General features: G+C 43.3%; 1 protein-coding gene across 3 annotated transcripts in view; it reads left to right on the top strand.

Moving 5' to 3' along the window:
• The window catches only part of JARID2 (jumonji and AT-rich interaction domain containing 2), a 248,946-nt gene that overhangs the window by 125,590 nt on the left and 102,924 nt on the right, over window positions 1-20,432 (top strand). The window contains exons 1-2 of one of the 3 annotated variants that reach the window (XM_033115664.1): window positions 10,537-10,663; window positions 19,306-19,447. The exons of 1 other annotated variant lie outside the window; for it this stretch is intronic. In XM_033115664.1, the coding sequence (XP_032971555.1) occupies window positions 10,597-10,663; window positions 19,306-19,447 (209 nt within the window). In that variant the 5' untranslated portion in view covers window positions 10,537-10,596. Of the gene's footprint in view, window positions 1-10,536; window positions 10,664-19,305; window positions 19,448-20,432 lie in introns of those variants that run through there. One more of the 3 variants, XM_033115663.1, reaches the window with a different exon arrangement.

Genomic DNA, 20,432 nt, shown 5'->3' with positions numbered 1-20,432 from the left:
GAAGCCATCACACAGGGCCAGGATGAGCTGTGTGGGAGAGCGTGCCATTATCCAGACTAAGATAACAGACCGTGCTCTGATAATAATACTGTTTCCTCTTCCCACCCCCATTCCCCTCCACATTTTGATGTTAATCTTCCTGCTACTGAAAATAGTAGAAGTGTGTGGTGAATGCAATTTACAGTGTATTTTTTTTTCCTGGAGAGGCTTTACTCCAGAAGATGCACATAGCCTTTCTTTCTTTTCCCTCTTTTACAATTTACGTACGAAGGAAAGCACTGGACTGCTTTGTTCAACAGGTATTGCACCTTCTACTAAGGAAAGTAGCCTTTTTTTTTTTTTCCCATTTTTGGCTCTTTTTCTGGGGTTTCAGGGGACAAGGTGCTGAGACAGGAAGCAGGAGTTTGCCGTTGATTTATTATCCTGTTTGTTACCATCTGTCTGCCTTGCACTTCAATCTGTTGATGGAGAGCCCTGTGTGAATGTGCCACGGGGCCTGAGAAATCTCCATCTTCCTGAGTTGTCTGACTTCGGAACCTGTATGATCCCTCCCACCCAGGCCCCCAGTGAGGTCTGTGGACGAGGAGAATACTAACCCCCGGGAGACTGTGGGCATGGTTTCTTTCTTCATTCGTGCTTTTATCCCCCTGCCTCTGCACACGCAGGTCAAGTACAGATGCCTTTTCTAGCACTGCCCAGTTTGCAGCCCACTCTTGGTGCTCCTGCCCTCCTGGGGAGGGGTCTCTCTTGATGGAAGAATTCCAAGGGAATAGGTTAAGATTGCCACCAAGTGGCTGTTCTTGGTAGTGGATGGGAGGATACTGGCCGCCACTGCTGGCCAACTTGGGGCGTCTTCTCCTTTAGTTACTTAGCCCCTCGGTGAAAAACAGTCAAGCTCCAGAGAGCTTTCTGTTTGAAGAATTGACTTCGGGGTGGGGGTGGGGGTCAGGCAGAGAGAGCTCAGAACATCCCTATATCTTCCGTCCTCAAAGAAGGCAGCTGTGTGAACCCAGACCGTACCTTCTGGGGTGGGTGGACTCTGAAACTCAAGACAGGGTTAGTTGCGGTGGTTTGAGCTCGGGTCCCTGGAGCTGTGAATGGAGATGATCTAGAAGCTTCCGGGAGAGCTGCTGGGCACTCCCACGCCAGCTTCTGGTGCCGACTGAAGTGGCAGTTCCCTTCCAATTTTCCATGGCCCTGAGCGCGTTATGTTGCCTTCTCATGCAGGAAAGGCAGCTTGAGGCCTCCACTTCAGAAACATTTAGGTCTGTTGTTTCTGACACTCGCTTTCCTTCCTATATGATTGGGGATTCATGAAGGACCCATACATAGTTTTGAACCTTCTGGGCCAGTAGGCCACTCTGCTTGTGGAAATTGGCAGGGAGGAACATGGTATCACCCTGAAAGGATGGCCCCACCATCCCACCAATGGGGTGACAAGGAGTAATTGGATTAGGCCATTCTTTTGGGCTCTTGTTCCTTGTTTCCCAGCTCTGGAAATGGAGTAATCATTTCTTTTTCAGAGATGATACTCTTAGAATTAACGAGATGGTTTATTTAAAGTTCTTAGTACCTGGCAGAAAGTAAGCATTCAAGGATAATTGTTATTTGAAGTTCTAGATATACATTACCGAACTACTTCCCATAAAAGCTGTAACTGTGTCATAAAACAGCACACTTAAGAGACTGTATTAAAATCAGTTTGCCCTGTTCCTTGGATCTGGGTGCCAGCGTCCTGTCATTAAACCTCACCCTGGGACTTGGGGAGCAGACGTGCGGACCGAGCTTGAAGGAAGTGATCCCGTTCACTTTCCCCCAGCGGGTCATTCCTCAATGGTGTTGGGAAAACTTGCCCTACAGGAAGAGTAGGAGTGAGGTTTGTGTAGGTGGGGCGCCCATACCAGAGCACAGAGCACTGGATTCTGTAGTCTCTGGTCTCTGAGGACCCGGGGAGGACGCTTTCTGAGCTGGCATGTGGTACGTGAAACAAGATGGATAAGTGCCAGCTGGGTGGAGGGGAGAGGCCTGAGGCAGGCAGAAGCACACAGTGACTGGAATACATCAGGATGGCGATGAAACTTGAGGTTCGGGTCAAGGAAAGAAAATCCTTGGGGCTTAGATATTTTCAGCAGCTTTTTAAAAGTGATACAGGCTGTGTTATGTAATCATTCACACTGCAGTCTGTTGAATCATTAAACCAACATGCCTGGGTTCTAGCCATTTAAAGTAATATTGGACGCATCAAAAAACAAACAGAAAAAACAATAAAAAAAGGTACGTTGTACTGAGTCCAGACGTTGGGTTATAATTCTAGTTGTACCAGTAACTGGGTATCAGTGAGCAGTCGTCTTGTCACTGGTTTCCTCCTTATGTAAAAGAAAGCACTTGACATACCATGTCCCATTCGATTTTGTTTTAGTGGTGAGTGATATGCTGATGTTTATGGCACGTTCTGTATTCTTCCTGCAACTTGCTAGACCCCTATGCTGTTGGGTTAGGAGACGTGTGGATGCTTTTGGAATTTGGAGGGAAGTGGTAGGAGGTCATCGAGAGGAAATGTGTCCTCCTTGGCCACTGTTTGTCTCCTGTGGTGTGTGCATGCTTGCTCAGTAGGCAGAATATTTCATGTGTGTGCTTTGTGTAATGAGTCTTAATTGGCGATTGCTCACTTTTCACCCCAAGCTACTCCAGGACCCCCTAAAAGCCTTCTATGATAAAAGTCATCCTTTGGGGCAATTGCTTTGCAAACAAAGGGAAAGTTTTTCTACAGTTTTTAGTTTCTGAATAAGCGTGTGGCTTATTCTAGTATTCCAGCCTCCGTTTTTCCTTCTCCCTCTTCTAAAAGCTAGGCTGATTACCCTAGGAGCCATCTGCTGCAGAATTGAAGGGGATTTGTCAGCTTCTGCTCCATTTGCCCTTCCCCTCCCTTTCACCCTGGCTCTCCAGAAGAAGTCACCGTCTGTCTGACTTGCCCTGGTTATTGGGTCCAAGCTCCTCTTAGGACAAGAGACAAGACACGGAAGGACTGCTGCTGCCTGCAGGTTGGGCGACCGGGTCTTGAGACTAAATGCACGAAAAATCTATAGATTGGCACGATCCAGTGGACCTTTCTGCAGTGCTGGCAATGTTCTAGATCTGTGTTGTCCTGTATAGAAAGCACCAGCCACTAGTGACTCCTTGATTCCTGGCTGGTCCGATTCCTTTTAATTTAAAAAGCCACATGTGACCAGAGGCTACTAAATTAGACAGCAGTTCTGGAGACAGGATGCAATTTTTTTTCTTTCATCCTCACACTCTTGTCTTTTTCTTGTTGTTGTTTTGGCAAGAGGTGTTTCTAGGTAGCCAGTGTAGTGGGCTTCATTTCAGACACGTTCTCTTTTAGCTACGCTCATGATAAGTTATGTAGACAATGCTAACAAAGTGAAAAAAAATTAATCTTTTATTCAAATGCCTTTCAGTGTTTTGGGCAATTTCAGAATGCTTTTGCCCATGGAATTTAATGTCCTGAGCTTCACATTATCCTTGACTTTAATACAGTAGTGTGTTACGGGCTTCAAAATCGCCTTTGTCTACTGCTCTCACAGACCACATCCGAGTTTTTTGTTAGCTCCGCATAAGCAATGGTCTTTATGATCTATTTAATTTATTTTAATAGTGAGTAATTTAGAAATTTCAGAAAATTGTGATGCCCACCACTGGAGAGTATAGTTTTTTATTGCTAGTTTGTTTTATTTACACTGCTCTGCTTTCTGTACACTTGTATATTTTTAAAACCCAACTTAATTATCCTGTGCAATGGGATTTCTGCAGTTTCAAACACCGAGTCTTTCCTAATGGTAGTAAGTTTTTGAAAATGTGATTTTTTTTTTTCTTTTATAAAAAATATCGCATGGAATAATTTTCACAAATTATGTTTCATATTTAGCATTAGTCTTCAGTATGGTAAATGAGACTTTTAAGAAAAATACTGCAAAGAACACACAAAATTATACTAGTTAATTTTGGCTTTCATTTAAACATGTAAGTAACAAAATGAGTTTAATTTAGCAGGATATAAAAAGTTAAATACTTTGAGGAAGGTACAGAACAGCATTACAGACTAATGACCAGCTCCAAAACAAAGAAAACTTTAAAATTGAAATTAGTAAGGGGTGACATGTCCAGGAAACATAATGTGAAGGTTAGTGAGTGTTAGATTGAAGGCTGTTTCTCAAGAATTCCAAATTTTGACCAGTGAAGGCTGAGAAACCAGTGTATTATAAATCACAGGGGTTGTTTCTAGCCAAATACTTTTAAACACAAAGAGATAGTTCTTGGGAACATTTTTGTGTCCAGGAAGAAAGGGGGTTCCTTTGAATGCTTGGTAAGTTGTAGGATGAAGCCTGCGAGGTGAGAGCGCCCTTAAATGGCCTCTAGCGGCAACTTACTCTTCCAACAGTGTTTTATGGGGCCGCAGTCCATTTCTCTAGGTACGGCTAGGTTTTGAGGCTTATTACAGTGGGCAGGACTACGTCCGCTTCGTTGTGGAACTTGACAATCACGTCTATGTTTACTTGTCATTGTGAAGTGGCACCTGCACAGCCGGTGGTAGGTGGCACCAAAATGGAGCAGGTTTCTAGGCAGAGAGGAGAGAATATTCTAAAAGCGGGGACAGCATATGCGAAGGCACTGAGGTTTGAGAGTTTAAATAATGAAGAGGATGTGTCGTGTGCCAACATGCAGAGCCCACACCAGCTTCCTCCAGTGCCATCATGGACTGTCTATCATGGGGTGTCATCAGGTTGGAAAACCAGAGCACTGGTAGCCAGCGTGTTGCATGGTTCAAGAAACTAATGTAGAAGAATTCTCTTATTTTTTGTTTCTCGGATAGGATTTACACCAGTAAAAAAAGCAGCAAAATCATTAAACTGTGTTGAAATCCTTGCTCATAAACCTTTTTTCCTCTGATTAATTTCTTTACTTCCTAGAAGTAAAATTGCTGAATTACAAACTTTGAAACATTGTCAGCACCCATTGCCAAGTGGCTTTCTAGAAACATTTGATCAATTTATTGCCATGCTAGCAGTGTATGAGACTGTAGGTTTTATCAGAATCAGAGATTTGAAAAGGTAATCAACTACTCTTCAATAGTGACCTGAGTCAGCTCTTCATTTTAGTACTTTTCAAACACAGTTTTCCATTGTTTATTGTTCTTCAGTAGGTAAAATGACCATGTTGAGATTCCAGTTGAATTTCACTTTATGCTATTGTGGCCCGCGTTTTCAGAATAATCTCAGTGTTGATAATTTTCTTTAACTTGGCATCATTTCTGTGTTTACTTTTTTCAAATTCATTACCAGAATCATTTACAATACTATATTAAAAGCCAAAGTGTATTTTATCTTGTTTGTTTTTACAACCAAATAATTCAAAGTATAGAAAACAGAAATTCTGAGTAATTTAGTAGCACCAAAGTTTAATAAGGCATATAGGCAGAGCTTACTATGTACTGCTAACCCTTTTACATACATAATCAGGCTTAATTAAACCAACCACAGTTGTCCTTATGTCCATTTAACAGATGAGGAAACTGAGTCACAGCACTTTTGGTGATTCTCTTTAAAAGTTCACACAGTTGATGAGAAGTAAAACTAAGATCAGAACCAGGCAGTCTTGTCCATATGGTGCTGTGTGTGCCGCAAACGATTAAGGTTCTTAGTGCTAGATGCTTACCAAATAAACCAGTTTGTTTTTTTTTACTTAAAAAATCCCATGGAACGTTGTCTTTTCTGATAACTTCTTAATTTGAATTTCCTTGTTTAATTGTAGTGCCATTTCATTGGTATTGGTGACCAAATCCATAGCAACCAAGTTTGTTTCACTAGTTAATTCACAGTCATCCAGCCCAGGTTTCCCTGCTGTGTTCTTAATAATTATTGGTATTATTTTGTAATTGTACAGTGTGGTCTTGAAGTCAAGTGGACTGCAGGGCCAGCCACGTGAATGACACAGTTAGTTGAGCAGTATTGGTGCTTTAGGAATTACCAAGTCCTCTTGGAAAGAGTCCAAGCCAGACTCGGTGTGTACCTAATTCTGCTTGGTGTATTGCCAGTGTATTAACTTTTATTTAAATATTCTAACAGGTAATGTTTGTTATTACTATGACGGCTGCTGTAAAGTGCCCACACTTCAATAATATTTTTGAAAGTCAGAATTAAGCAGAGTGGATCACTCCTCTGCATCGGTTTTTTATCACAGCCGAGGTGGTCTGATCAATACCAGGCAGTTCAGCCCCAATAACAGAAATAGCGTTATGAAAACACAACTGATGCAGCGTGGTCATTAAAGCCCTCTATTTCCTACACGAAATTCTCAGACTCCACAACCTTCTCTCACACAGGTCCACCCACTCCTCTCTACCTGTCCTGTATAATCATTTTTGGAGAAATTGTTTTGAGTTGTATATAGCTAAGACACCAAGGTGCCACCTTCATACGAATTACCTTCTGTAGGTAGCAGGAAATTGGAGAGCTTTGGGAGGCAGCTCACAGGTGATAAGGAGTAGCTGGTGACTTGGTCCATCCCCGTCTGACCTGTCTTTCCTTTGTGAGATGGCTCCTAGCTCTCACTATGCACTGACTTCCTTGATTTGATACATGAATTAAATAAGGTCTAAATGCTTCCGAGGCAGCAGGTTCTTTAATTAATCAACACAGGGTACTATTAGATATCCAAATTGGATTAAGACGTGCAAATGAATTGCTCTCTCACATTTTATCCAAGTCCTAGACTGGGGTTTGCTCCAGTCATATATTTTTTAAATGCTGAGGGCAGCTGGCGGGCTGCTGGAGTGTGCCCAACTTGGACGTAATAACATGGTTGTGCACGTAGGTAGGTCCTTGATTCTGAAGCTCTCAGCAGCAAAATTTGTCCTCAGATGTCCTGGTGTTCAGGTGATAATTAGGTGGGATGGCAGCCATGTACCTGGCTGGCGGCACAGCCTTTCTTAGGATAGGAGATCCTTTCTGAAATTCTGTTCTCTTCTGAGGTAGCGATTGGGGTGCCTTGTTACCTGGAGTCTTGAGTAATAGGAGGTCTTTATATTTAAATGTTTAGAAATTACAATGATTACATTGCTGATGCACAGGCAAAAATTGAAGCTTGCTTTGGAAACCAATTTGCCATTAGGTTGTAAATTTGAGTATTTGCATATCCAAGAATCTCCAATAATTCCACTCCTAGGTACATATGCCAGAGAGACTCTAGTGCATACCTCCCAGGGAACAAGCAGAAGCGTGTCTGCAGCATGGCTCGTGATAGCAACAGACAGGCAACACTTTAGATGCCCTTGAACAAGGGAGTCAAAATAAATTGTGGAACACTCATACAGTAGAGTCTGATAACTAATAGTGAAAATGAATGGACAAAGTATAAGCAAAATCATGGATGATCTTAATAACCTAACGTTGAGTTGGGAACAAAGTAAGTCCCCTAAGACTAATAAACACAGTGTGATAACCTTTTTGTGAAGTTCATAGTTAAGCACAGTGAGATAATACGCATATACTATTTATGCATACATATTTGTGCTGTAACTTAAAAAACTAATGAAACGGGGTGAGGGGGAGCACGTAAGTAATGTTTTAGTAATTGCGTGTGACTGGATTTGCAGATACTCTTTATATTATTAAGAAGTAAATAAAATGGGGGAGATTGATGTTGATAATATTTAGGAAGTCTTCATTTAAAAATTGGGATCGGCTCTCATCTTCGACCTTGAAACTTAGCTGGTGGTGCTGTCAGTCATACTAACTTGGAACAAGAAAAGTCCCTGCCAATCTCACCCTTTGTACCTTCCCGTTTTCAGAATTTAAATAGTGAGGATTGTGTTGCTATTCTTTTTTTTAAATTAGGGAACGGTGTGTTTTTCCAGGACCCATCAGCTCCAAGTCAAGTCATTGTTTTCAATCTAGTTGTGGAAGGCGCAGCTCACTGGCCCGTGTGGGAATCGAACCGGCAACCTTGGTGTTATGAGCGCTGCACTCCAACCACTGAGCCAACCAGCCGCCCCGTGTGGCTATTCTTAAAAATGAACCTAGTTCTCAATCTTATTGTGTCTCCCAGAGGGTGCTGTTAGTCTGTCTGGTACTGCTGATACATTTCCTCCTTGGTAAGCCAGCGTTTTATCTAAACAGTCCAAAACCTCCTGCCGTTAATGGGCAAGCGTTTTTCCAGCTCTCCTTCCCGACCCAACAGCAAAGCAGAAGCCAGAGTTGGACGTGCTGGGCTACCTAAGCATGTGTCTTAGGAAATACTGAGAGCATGATCAGATGCTGATGATGGTTTTGGAAGTAAAAGCAGCCTGGGTCCACCATCCTGTTAGGTCTTAACCTTTTTAAATGGAAATACCTCGTTACTTTTTTAGTGAATGGGAAGAGGAAGCAGCAGTGAAGTCAGGGAGAGGAGAGATAGGAAAAGAGCGGATACCACTTACTGCTGATGGCTGTAAACCCCGGGCCTGTGGACACACTCTCCTGTTGGATTGGCTGGAGCTGGGGATAAGTAGCCATAGATAACCCTCAGGCTTCATGTCTGGCCAGTTGTTTATGTCTTGTGGTTTCTGCTTTCTTACATTTCCTCAGAATTACCATACCCCCAAATACCTGCCTCACAGCTCCTTTCCAGTTCTCTGTTTTGGATGCTTTTGATTATCGGAGGCGCCAAAAGACAAGTCCCAGCAGAAAGAAGAGGAAAAAAGCCAAACAGTCATCCTTTAAATGCCCTTTAATTGACTGTGTATGACTTATGCTGCAGTGGGACACATGCCAAACAGTTGTTCAACATGATAGGAATATACTCCACTGGAGAAAGGAAACGAGGGTCTGCTCGCCGGGCTTGCATCCGTATAGAAGGACTGGAGAGGGATTTGACAACCGAAGGTTCTACAGGAGTTGTATCCTGAGGTTGCTTGCTCCAGTGTGTACTTGTCTCTGTGCCCAAACACCACCGGATTCTTGGATGGCCTTCTGTTTGTTGAGATCTTCTAAGGAACTGGCTCTGTGAGTTGAAGAACCACACTTGCACACGCCTCGGTTTACTCATCTCTAAAGTGGGGGATTGTACTACATTGTCTCTAAGGCTCGACCTGCAATTCTGATTTTAAAGTAGTGGGTATCAAGTAGGGATTAGGGAAGACCTTCACCTCCCTCCTGGTATTTTCTTGTATAGAGGTGAGGCAGTTAGCTCTGTGCCCTGGTGATTTAGGAAACTGGAGATGGCCAAATGGCAAGAAGACTCACCATCCCCTGGGTGGCTAGATGCCTTGGAGAAATCTGACATCTGCCGTCAGGGTTTTTGTGGGGTCGGTCTGAATAACCTGTGTAAAGCCCAGAAGGGGCTCGTTCATTGGTGACACAACAACAAGAAACTAAACGTAATAGTAAAGGGACTTCTTTTCCCAGTTCCCTTGGATGAACCTGTGAGGAAAACAAAGAACCCACGTGTGTTCTTTGAGGGTGAGGCACCATCCCCCACCTCCCCGTTGGAAAGGCATAGAGTAGAGTGTAGGATGGTGTTCGGAGTATGTGTTTTGGACACTATAATTGCCAGCTGAAGTTGAAAAGCTTCAAAAGAATTGACTTTAAAAATCAAAAAGCTTACGAAAGAGATGCAAGCAAGCTCCAGTTATCTGAGGCCAGGGAGCTGGCCAGCCCTGTTGGATTCCTGTCTTTTTCACCCTCCTTGCAGCTGCCAGGCCACAGAGCTTGTTTTGTGAAAGATCCTCAAGAAACAATGAGGGAAAACAGCTTCTATTTTATTAGATTAGATCCATTTATGGGCGTGGGGGAGGGGTGTCCATGTGTTGGGGTGGGGAGGGCAGCGGTGGCCCATGTGGTGGTCACATAAGCACCCTGGTGGCTGGAATGGCGAGGGTGGGAGGGGGGGGGGGCTGGGGGAGGAGCCTGTGGAGAGAGATTTCTGCAGTCTGTCTGGAGAGCTGCCCAGGTTTCCCTGCCAGAAAAACAAATAAAAATAAATAAAAGGCAAGTGCTGAATGACACAGATTATGATACGAAAAAGGGATGCCGTTGAAAATGTGCCATGGACCCCGCTGTCCGTGAGGGTGGAGTGTGTGCGTGGAGTGGGGGGCAGCAGTCTGACAGCCTGGGCATACAGGAATGTGGACGCCCCCGACAGACGCATCCCTCCACCCCCGTGTCAGAAATCCTAAAATAAGGATTTGTCTGCATTGCAGTTGGGGGAAATTGCAGGATGAAAAGCTAGTCGCTCTTTTCCTTTTCCTCATTTGAATTCAGGGGGGTTGGGGGGTGGTGGGAAGCCCCAGACCCCTCCTCTTGGGTGCTAGATTCCCTCCCATCCACGTAAATAACCTTCTCTCCCTGGCGCCTCCCCTCCCCCTCGGCCCTGGTGCTGTTTGGCCGTCCTATTGCCTCGCGGAATCTGCACTGCCGGAATCTGCACTGCCGCCTGCTTATTACGTACAGGGGAGGATTGTTGACAAGTGCTCTGGAGCCTGCCTCTCCGAGCTCTGCCTTCCTCCCTCCCTCCCTCTGTCCTCCTTCCTCTCTGTCTCTCTGCAATGATCCGGCTCTGAGGATGGCTGCTCCACGGGTCTGTCAGGTGCAGTTTTTGGTGGCTTATCTTGAGGAACCTGGGATAGAAGGTCTGTTCCTATAAATAAAATAAAAACCAAATCGCTCTAGATTTGTTTCAGGCTGGTATGGCTTTTGTTGGAGAAATAGGCCTTTTGTGGGTTTCCCTGCTGGGGTCCTGATTAAATCCATTATGGATGGCAAGGTGCTATATAGATGAGTATGTAAAAAGTGTTACGATTTGCTTAATATTAATATTCTTTTAGCTTTGATATCTTCCCTAGGGGCAACGGTGGCTCCTGCAAAGGCACTGTGGAAATTTACAAGAGAGAATTAATGTCGCTCTTGAAGCATTCAGCTCTGTTGACCATTTTGGCCAAATCTGCAGTTTTAGCCAGGCTTGTATGAATTTAGACATTTATCTCTGGGAACTGAATGCCATCCAGCTATGGCTGGTCCCTTTATTGCCAACGTATGTGATCATTTCCCAGAATTTAAAAATAGATGTTTGATTAAAGTTAATTAGTTCATCCTCACCAGAGCTTTAGTTCCTTTATAAACAGCATGATGGTTTCATTTCCCTTCATACTTTCTCTACCTCTTGTCTCCTTTCCTTGAAAGACGGAGGAAACTGAGGCATGTAAATAAATAGTAAGTGATTATAGGTTAGACCTGAAAGCCTTAAACTTCGGGGTTCTCGATTTTGATCCCGTATTTCGTGCATTAATCCATGTTTGCATTACTAGATAGAAACACGAATGAATTGTGGGAGCCATTAATGTTAGGTTTAGGTGCCTCAAGTCTTGGCAGATTCTGTGGCCCCATTCTTGGAGTTATGCTTTCTGTTCTGCTTCCATTCGATCTCAGAGTGGGAAAGAAGGTTGCTCTGGGAGGCAGGAGGCCTCGGAACTTGGTTGCTGTCAGCAGATTTCTTTTTTTCCTTCTGACTTTGAATAGCCTACTTAATCCTTTCTTGTTCTGTTCATCTGAAAAGTGGGTGTGCAGTTGATTGGTGTGTATGTGAGTGAGGTAATGAGGGCAGGGGGAAACGTCTGCTCCTCCCAGACATGCTACAGACAAGACATCATTTAGAACTTCTGTGGGGTCCGTGTTTCCTATCTTAGGGAATAGAGGCAGCCAGAGAGGTTTTGGGGTAAGGGTGTGGCAATCGACTTATCCATGCATTAGGATGTCAGTCAGAACACAAAGTATTTTGAGTCGTGCCCAGGTATCATCACAGACTAGTACACTGCATAGACTAGTAACCTGACGGGATTTGTTGATTTGCGCTAAAGCCAGCTCTGCTTAACTTGGTAGAGACTTGCTACTATGTGAGAGCCTGCTTCTTTGAATAACTTACATTTGGGGGGTAAATAATGTAATGAAGCTTTAAAGACGCACACACACTCACACTGTAATTACTTAGCTAGCACTGGCTATCTGAGAACATGCTGTGTTTGTGGAACTCTCCCTTAGACAAGTGCTAAATTCCAGGACTTGTAAAATCGGATTTTGGCATGTCAGGTTATCTGAACGTAAAACTTCAACCATGTTGGTCTCATTTATCTACCTAAAAGAATTTCTTGAAAAAGGCCCCGTGTTTACTTCTTGCATGTATGGCTCTTAGTTCCCATGCTCTGCAGTGGTGCCATTGTTCTGCAGCTCATTTCCTGCCAGCCTAAGCCCAACAACGTCTGTAATCACTTTTCTTCTGAATGTGGAAGGCAGTCATAGACCTCTGGGGTGTTCAGTACTAGGCCACCTGTACGGTGGACCCCGTTTACTTAGCCCATAGAAGCTTGAGTTGCATGGCCCCGGGGAGTCCACGGATGCCTGCTTGTGATGGGCAGTTATCACTGGGTTGCCCGGTAGGCGTGCGTTTGACTGTTTGCCAGTGTAAGATTAATAGGGAATTGGGATATGGGGTTCGGACGCAGAGACGTTATGGTCTGGAACAGAAGAGTGGCGAGGACTGGATGCGAAGGTACAACTTACATTGTAGAGCAGTGCGGATGTTTATGTTTCAGTAGTTACTATGCTCTCGATGTTATACCTGTCCTGATTGTTACCCCAACCACTCTAAGGATGAAGAATGAGTGAAAAGGGGGAGATTGTAGGAGGAAGAGCCTTTCCCCAAAAGAAGTAAGGGAGCTGTGCCATAATGTACAGTCCTGTTTGTTCACTTTTGCGATTATCAGAGTTTCACTAGCTTCTGGGCCATCCCAGAAATCTTTCCTGCAGGCCATGGAGCCTTACCACGGAGTGATTTTTATATCGAATGAAGTTCAGCTGTGGCTTTTTGGTGGTCTGGAGCCTCTCCAGAGAGGAATAGTTTCTCTCCTCGTGTGATTCCCGGTCAGGTCCTGCGAAGGAGAGTTCTTTTGTCTTTTGGTGGTCTTCACTGGTTTGTGGTTTAGATAGCTCAAACACGGCCAGGTTTCCTGGTCACCCTTCTTGTGTGGAAATGTGACATGCCTGCTGGGCTTGTTCCTTTGTGCCTCAAGGTGAGGAAATGCCTTCTGAGCTCAAGGGTTCTTTTCATGCTTGACTCTCAAATTTAGCCATTTGCTTGATTCTGAAATAGGGGGAAAAAGGATAGCGTCAGATGTTTTTCTTGCACCCAGTGCCCCAACTTTTCCATGTTATTAATTATTGCTGTCAGGTTTTTATCTAACACCTTTTCTCAAAAAATTGAACACGCAAAGGAGGTTTAGATTGCCTAAGAAGGTTTTGTGGGGAAAGATGTGGTGGCCGTGAAGGGCTCCTGTGGGGTCCATCCTGTCTGTCTGTCTGTCTATCTATCTGTTTACTCTTTGGGTATTAAACTAACAAAAACCCATGTTGCCTCTGTATCTTGGGACACTTTTGACCCCTGGCTGCTTTTGGACTGTGTGTCCTTGTCTGGAATGGGAAATCTCCATAGTTGATTAGAGAGTAAACAAAGGGGAGCTCTGGTCTGCCCAGGGGCCATTCTCCTGAGGGAAAGGGGTAATTACTTTCCGTAAGCTGAGGTATTAAACCACTTTCATTTGCGCTTCATTGACCATGAGTGTGGCAATGACATCATGCCTTACGATTGTCATTTGTTCTCTAGCGACTCTCGGCGTTTTGATGTGGAGAGGGTGTCAGGGGGCCAGGCTTGGCTTCACCGCCGCCTGCACCGCTCAGGCCCTTCCCTGGAGCCCTAGGACAGATCCGAACGCTTAGCTGCTGACCCGAGTCTGTACAGTTGGCTTTAACCTCCATATTCTTGTTGAACCTGTGAAGCTGGCCCGAGCCAGATTTTCCCTGGCCTCCATATGCAGAAGCAAACAACCTTTCTTTCAAAATTTGAGTGAAAATAGGCTTTCTTTTTCACTAGTCATGGCAGCAAACTATACATCCTGAATGCTTCAGAGAGGAATACCTCAACGAAGGGGGCTGCTTTCATACATTTTCTCTCAACTCAAAGTGTTGCAGCCGTCCCCATCCCCCATCTAAAACTCTCTCTCTCTCTCTCTCTTTCCCTTTCTCTCTCTCTCTCTCTCTCTCTCTCTCTCTCACACACACACACACACACACACACACAGCTGCTGAAAATGAAAGCTCTCTTTGGATGCTTGACTGTTTAATATGTAATGTGATACCTTGTGTCACAGTGACAGGGTGACAGCCGGGCATTGGCTCTGTAATACAGAATTACCTTTTGTGCATCTCTTCTACAACAAAGCCAAATACACTGACTCTCCCTAATATGCTAATACGTGTGGGGTGCTCCAGATGTTTTGGAAGCTCCGGAACAGCTTCAAGGTCTTCTTGTTTTTCCTTTCTCGTTAACCCTTCTTTAAGCATTGCTTTTGTGAAATAGAGGCATTAGCTTTTCCTTTGGTTTCGTGTGCTGTCATGTATGTGTAGCTAGCTTAATGGGAGGACTCGTGCAACTTCCCTGGGTCTAAAACATCAAACTAGAAGGATCGTACATTCTAGTCTTTTTATTCAGATACTAGTGAAGAAGAATTACCTTCCCTATATACGTTTATGTTCTGAAATCTGTAGCTCTCAGCAGTTCCTCATTTGAAGTTCCTTCAGCTAAAGGAATCTTTCGGCCTCGTTTATGTTTCAATTTTCCCAGCCCCCTTTGCGTTAAGGCAGGAAGGAGAAGGTCTCTCTCCCCAACCTCCAACAACGGGAATTCTTATTTCCCTTTGCTGCTGCTGCTGCTGTTCCAGGCTTAGAAAAAGGCTAGTTTGGGTGGCAGTCGCCTTGAAAGCCTTTGCATTTCTTGCTAATTTGGGAGATGGGATGAAAAGCTCCTGAATTTGATGGCGGAGTTCTGTTGTATTTGATTTCTTTGGGGTTCTCAGCTGGGAGAATGGGCACTGCCATTGTGGTGGCTGAGTGGTCTCGGGCCTGTGACATGCAGCTCCTGTCAGCTGATGGTGACTAGCTGAGGTTTCAGGCAGTCCCCAGGCTGCCTTTACCGCGGTGATTTGGAATTTTCAGCTCATATTTATTGCTTTTGTGAAAGACAATAGACATGGTTTAATTTAAGTTCAGCCTGCTGAATATTAATAGAGGAGAACAAATGGTAATGTGGGTAGACTGAATCTTTGGGCCGTGCAATTTCCTCTGTTTAACCTCCTCTCCCCAGCAAAGGTTTGTGGAGGCTGGGGGAGGGGTTTGGGGAAATAAAATCAGTTTATGTTTGAAGGAGGGGATGCCATTTCATTATTTCTCATAGAGTAAAATAATAATTTAAAAATTGGTGGCAGGGCTTTGTTAGGGAAAGGAAAAGGCAGCACCCATCAGCTCATGTAATGTTATAATAATGGCTGTTCTGCCCGGTGGCATCATATTCATCTTGCTGACCTGGCTCTTCTGGATTGGGCAGGCGGTACAATTTGGATGAAAACATTCAAAACGAAAGGGGGTAGCCAGTACGCTGGAGCTGTGGAAAGGGGGTGTGTGTGGAGGTGCGCAGAAAAGAAAAAGCCCAGATTTATCCAACCGTGTAGACTAACTAAAAATAAATGTAAATTTTCTTTGTGCTGATATACAGGATGAGAGTGCTCAAAGTGAAAAAGTCCATCATACACAGAACAAGTCAGTCCCGCTCCTTCAGAAGGCGATGAAAAGCTGAAGTCCTTTCATTTGCATAACAGGCATTCAGTTCCCTGTATGCGGGCCTCATTTTCCTAATCTGGAAGGAAAGTCAGTCATCAGCTAGCCACCTCTTCTTGTTGAGGAAATCAGTCATTGTTCTCTTTGGAACGGGGGAAATTTTGGAGTTCTTTGAAGAGATGAGTCTGGGGAAGGCTTTGGACCATGCACCCTCTACTTTTATTCTTTTCAATGTATTAGGTTGGTGCAAAAGTAATTGCGGTTTAAAAGGTTAAAAAATTGCAAAAACCGCAATTACTTCTGCACCAACCTAAAAGCTAGCTCAGCCATACCTCATTTGTTTTGCCTCGCAGTGAGCTCACATACGATACAGTCCATTAAAATTCCCTGTTTTTCATCTAAAATTTCATAATCCAACTTCCCTGCCTTTGTGCTTGGACAGTTGATTTTTTTTTTTTTTGGAGGGAAGAAACGTTATATACTTTTTCACATTGATGCCTGTCACATATGAACACTTCCCCCCAGCATATTAACTTTTTTAAAGTCTGTATTTGTCATTAGCTGACTCTTATAACTTTGTGATGTTTCACAAGCAACCTTCTCCGCTTCACAAAATTATTGATGAAAGGTGGAAGAATGCCCCCACAGGACTTGGGGACTGGGTGCTTTACTGTGAATTGTGTTGTGATCGTTTGTGAAATCATAACTGGTTTCCGGGGATCTCATTCACATTTACCCAGCGCTTTATAGTGTCTTAGGGCAACTAGGTCTCTTAGTGGTTTGAACCTTGCTCTTCCCTACAGCAGTGGTTCTGAGAATGTGGTCCCAGACCAGCTGGAGCAGCATCAGCATCATCTGGCAATTAGAATAGGACACATTGGGGTTGAGGCCCCGGGGACTGTGTTTGAACAAGCCCTCCCGGTGATCATGATTCATGCTCAAGTTTGAGAATCATTAGTGTTTGCCATCTACTGAGATTATTCTTGTTAGAAGGACGAGAGTATAGCTATCATTAAATAGCTGAACTTTTCTCTGCTAAATCACCCACTCACGCACACACTCATTCACTGGCTGCTTACTCACGAAGCAGGTACTTAAGATCTTGTTAGGTACCAAAGGGGGCGGCAGGGTTTCTTCCCCACCTTCACCCGGCAGCATCTAGTCCTTCCTTATTTCCTCTTTGATTCAAATATACTTTCAAAACAACCACCTCCTCTTCTTCCTCGTCCTTCACCACCATCACCACCGGTTTTTTGTGTTTTGTTTTGCGGCATATGGCAAATTAGAACTTTGCTGTTCTTGTGTTGGTATTGCAAGCTTGCTGGCTGGCTCCAGCTGATTCGTAGTCACTGCCTGCTCCTAACACATTTTCTTGCCCTTAAAAGCTCAGTTTCTTCTTTGCACCTACTACTAGATGATATTCCCTTGTATGTGTGTTGATCTGTCTCCTCTCACTGGAATGTAGACTTTGTTTGATACGCTTGTATCCCAAGTGCCCTGGCATAGGGCAGGTGTTAAGAAAGTGAGTGGATGAGTGCATATTCCCTCCCTCCTTTCTGGCTTTATTCTCCTGCATGTACTGTGGGAAAATGTGAACCCAACCAAGAGTACACTTATGTATAAGATGCATATCGGCTTTTTTCTTATTAATTTTACATATAGTTCTGTAATCATATTTTTATTTTGAATTTTCCACCCTCTTCAAGTATGATAATACATCCATCTTTTCCTCTGTTTACAACTGTGACATAGTATGTCCCTGGGCCAGTTTCCTAATCTCCGTTAAGTATTATCTGTATCTTCCTACTGTTGGGGTTGTCTGGCAACCCCCTCATCCCCGTCCCCCCTTTCAGTGTGACATTACTGAAGTGCTCTAACTTAGTGCTGATGCATAATTTTAACCCACATGTAGTGTTTTCTAGAGCTGCTTTAAAAAAGATCTTTAAAAAAAGCGGATAAGATTAATTGTCATATTCGACTTAACCTAATAATACATCCAAAATATTTCAAGAATTAAACAATGTAAAATCATTAATGTAATACTAGTTACATTCTGTTTTAAATTAATTAAAGTTAAATAAAAATAAAAATTCTTTCCTCATCCATACTAGCCATATTTGAAAGGCTCCATAGCTACACGTGACTAGTGGCTACTGTCGTGGATAGCACAGCAGCACAGCTCTAATCTTGGGAATGCTGGCCGTAGTTCTACCCGTAGACTCGTAGATTTCCATACAGTTATGTCTCCTGTTTGCCTTACAATGCAAACTCTTCACATTTTCTCTTTCTTGGGAAGTTGTATATATTTTCATTTCCATATTGTAGTCATGACTCCCAAAGCCACGTCTCAGTGACAGCCACGGGATTGTATTTACTGCACTGTATTAGATTTCCAACCTTAAGTTATTACACATGACTCTGAAATAATGTAAAAATAGATAACGGGAAATGCATGCATAAACAGGCCATGTGCCAGGGTTTTGTTGCCGAGTACTTATGTTCTTTCAGAAAAATTTACCAAATATATAGAATACTGTATCCTATATAGTGTTCAGTACAACCGATAGGAACCACTGTTAAGTGTTTCAACCCAAAAGGGATTTAATACAGGGAATTCAGTGCTTACAAAATTGGTGGAAGGGTCGGAAAAACAAAAACCAAGGGATTACTGTGCACTTTTGGCTTCACTTAAAAGCCAAACACTTTGGCTGTGAAAATGAAGATACTGTGCTGGCATTCCTGCTGATGGCCACGAGGCTGGAGACTAGATGGTGAAATTGAGGACCAGTCGCTGTGGACACTTGGGTTGGTACCAGCTTCCCCATGGGTGGAACCTAAGTTGTCTCCAGAACCTAGATGCAAGGACATCTGAGAGCTAGAATACGGACCAGGCTTTTATTCAGCGGTTACCCATAAGTGTGGCCTTAGTGCATGTTAAAATACTTCCACGTCACCTGGCATAGTCCTTCCCTAGGGCATTTCTCCAATGCGGTTACGCATCCTCGGGCCCCAAGATTCACTCTTTGGCTCGGCGTGGCCCTTATCCTTTGAGACAACCAAAGGCAAATATGGTGACTGTCTAATATATAATGGATTGTTATGGAGAGAAAGTGGGGTAGTAGGATTTGTAGTTAACAACTAGGATATGGCTATAAAGTAATGATGCTTTTTCTTGTGTGGCAGGTCCTCGTTCCTGAAGGCAATTCCAAAAGGATTTTATTATTTCTAGAGTAAATATTTAGCCTTAAAGGATACTAGTTTGAATTGGTAATACTTGAGACGCCTTGCTTCCTTTTCCACTCCCCAGCCCTGAAAGGTGTTTATGTGCTTCAAAAAAGAACCAGTATATTATTATGATGACAATTTTCTGCTTGAATTGCTCGCTGTTGAAATTGTTTCCTTGTAAGTTAGGCATTTCACTCTTGTCCAAGGTCCAAAGCAGATGAGGTGTGACCTTTTCCCCCATTCAAAAGGGATATGTGCCTTTTAATTCCTTTCTATCCAAAATCTTGTCTATCTTCATGGGCCGAGCCGTTGCGTAGGGTTAATTGTGGTAAAGTGCTGCTTCCTGATGTCATGTATTTAAGTGTTTGTCCCCTTTTCTCACCTGTAGGGCTCCTTGGTAATGGCCAGTCTAAGGGATTAGGACCAGCATCAGAACAGTCAGAGAATGAGAAGGATGATGCATCCCAAGTGTCTTCTACTAGCAACGATGTTAGTTCTTCAGATTTTGAAGAAGGGCCGTCGAGGAAAAGGTTAGTACCCAAGGCCGACAGTTTTGGTGCCCTGAACCAGGGACTGCAAACTAGGTGCCAGTTTTTGCCACATGGAAATGAACTTGAGCCCACTTACTCAGTCTCTGGAGTTTTCATAGGGAAGCCAGAATTCTGGATTTGTATGTGAGATGTTCTGGTTTCTAAATACTGTCCACTAACTACAACTAAAAATAAATACACAAAAATGGTATGAGCCAAACAAAACACGTTCCTGCCATGAAAATTGGCCAAAGAGTCGCCAACTTGGAATTCCTGTCTTCACTGTTCACTTTATTAAATTGATTTTCATCGGTAGTATTTCTTGAGTATATTGGATAGTATTTTGCCATTCTTGAAGATAAATGTTTCTACAAATTTGAAGAATTAAATGTGGCGTTTCTGAAAAAAATTTCCCCCTCACCAGGAAAGCAAAATCCGCTTGGTATTTAACTAGGTTAGTAGTTGTGGAATCGGTTCTTAGAACTTTAAATTTGCCAGCAGGTTTTCTTTTTAATGAGTTTCCTAAATAAACTTAAGTTAGTTTGATGAGGAAGTTGGCTATGGTAGTTTGATAAGAGTTTGTGGTTTCATGGTCAAACAGTGGTGATGACATTATATAATTATGCTTTTTAAATCGGGTGTTTTAAGAACCCTTTGCTAGTTATTTGCCTCGTTTTATATCTCATGTGTTATTTCCCTCCCCTCCCCTTTAGAATTTCTATTTCATTTTGTTCCTTTTTCATTATCATACTCGATGTTTTCCTGGATGATTAGATTAATGACATTTTCTTAGAATCTGTTAGTTTGAGAGGTTGGAGAAAGGAAAAAATTCCCCTGGTCTGGTCTTCTTTGTTTACTCTTCTACAGAATTATGGTTACTTTTCAGAAACTATCTAGATGTGTATATCTAATGAAGAACTGAGTATGGTGGAAAATTAAGAGGACAGGACAAGGTCAGCCATGTGTAGATATTTGAAGTCTTTCA

The sequence above is a fragment of the Rhinolophus ferrumequinum genome, chromosome 9 (assembly GCF_004115265.2).
Source record: "Rhinolophus ferrumequinum isolate MPI-CBG mRhiFer1 chromosome 9, mRhiFer1_v1.p, whole genome shotgun sequence".
Classification (NCBI taxonomy): Eukaryota; Metazoa; Chordata; class Mammalia; order Chiroptera; family Rhinolophidae; genus Rhinolophus; species Rhinolophus ferrumequinum.
This window is presented reverse-complemented; position numbering and strand designations above follow the sequence as displayed.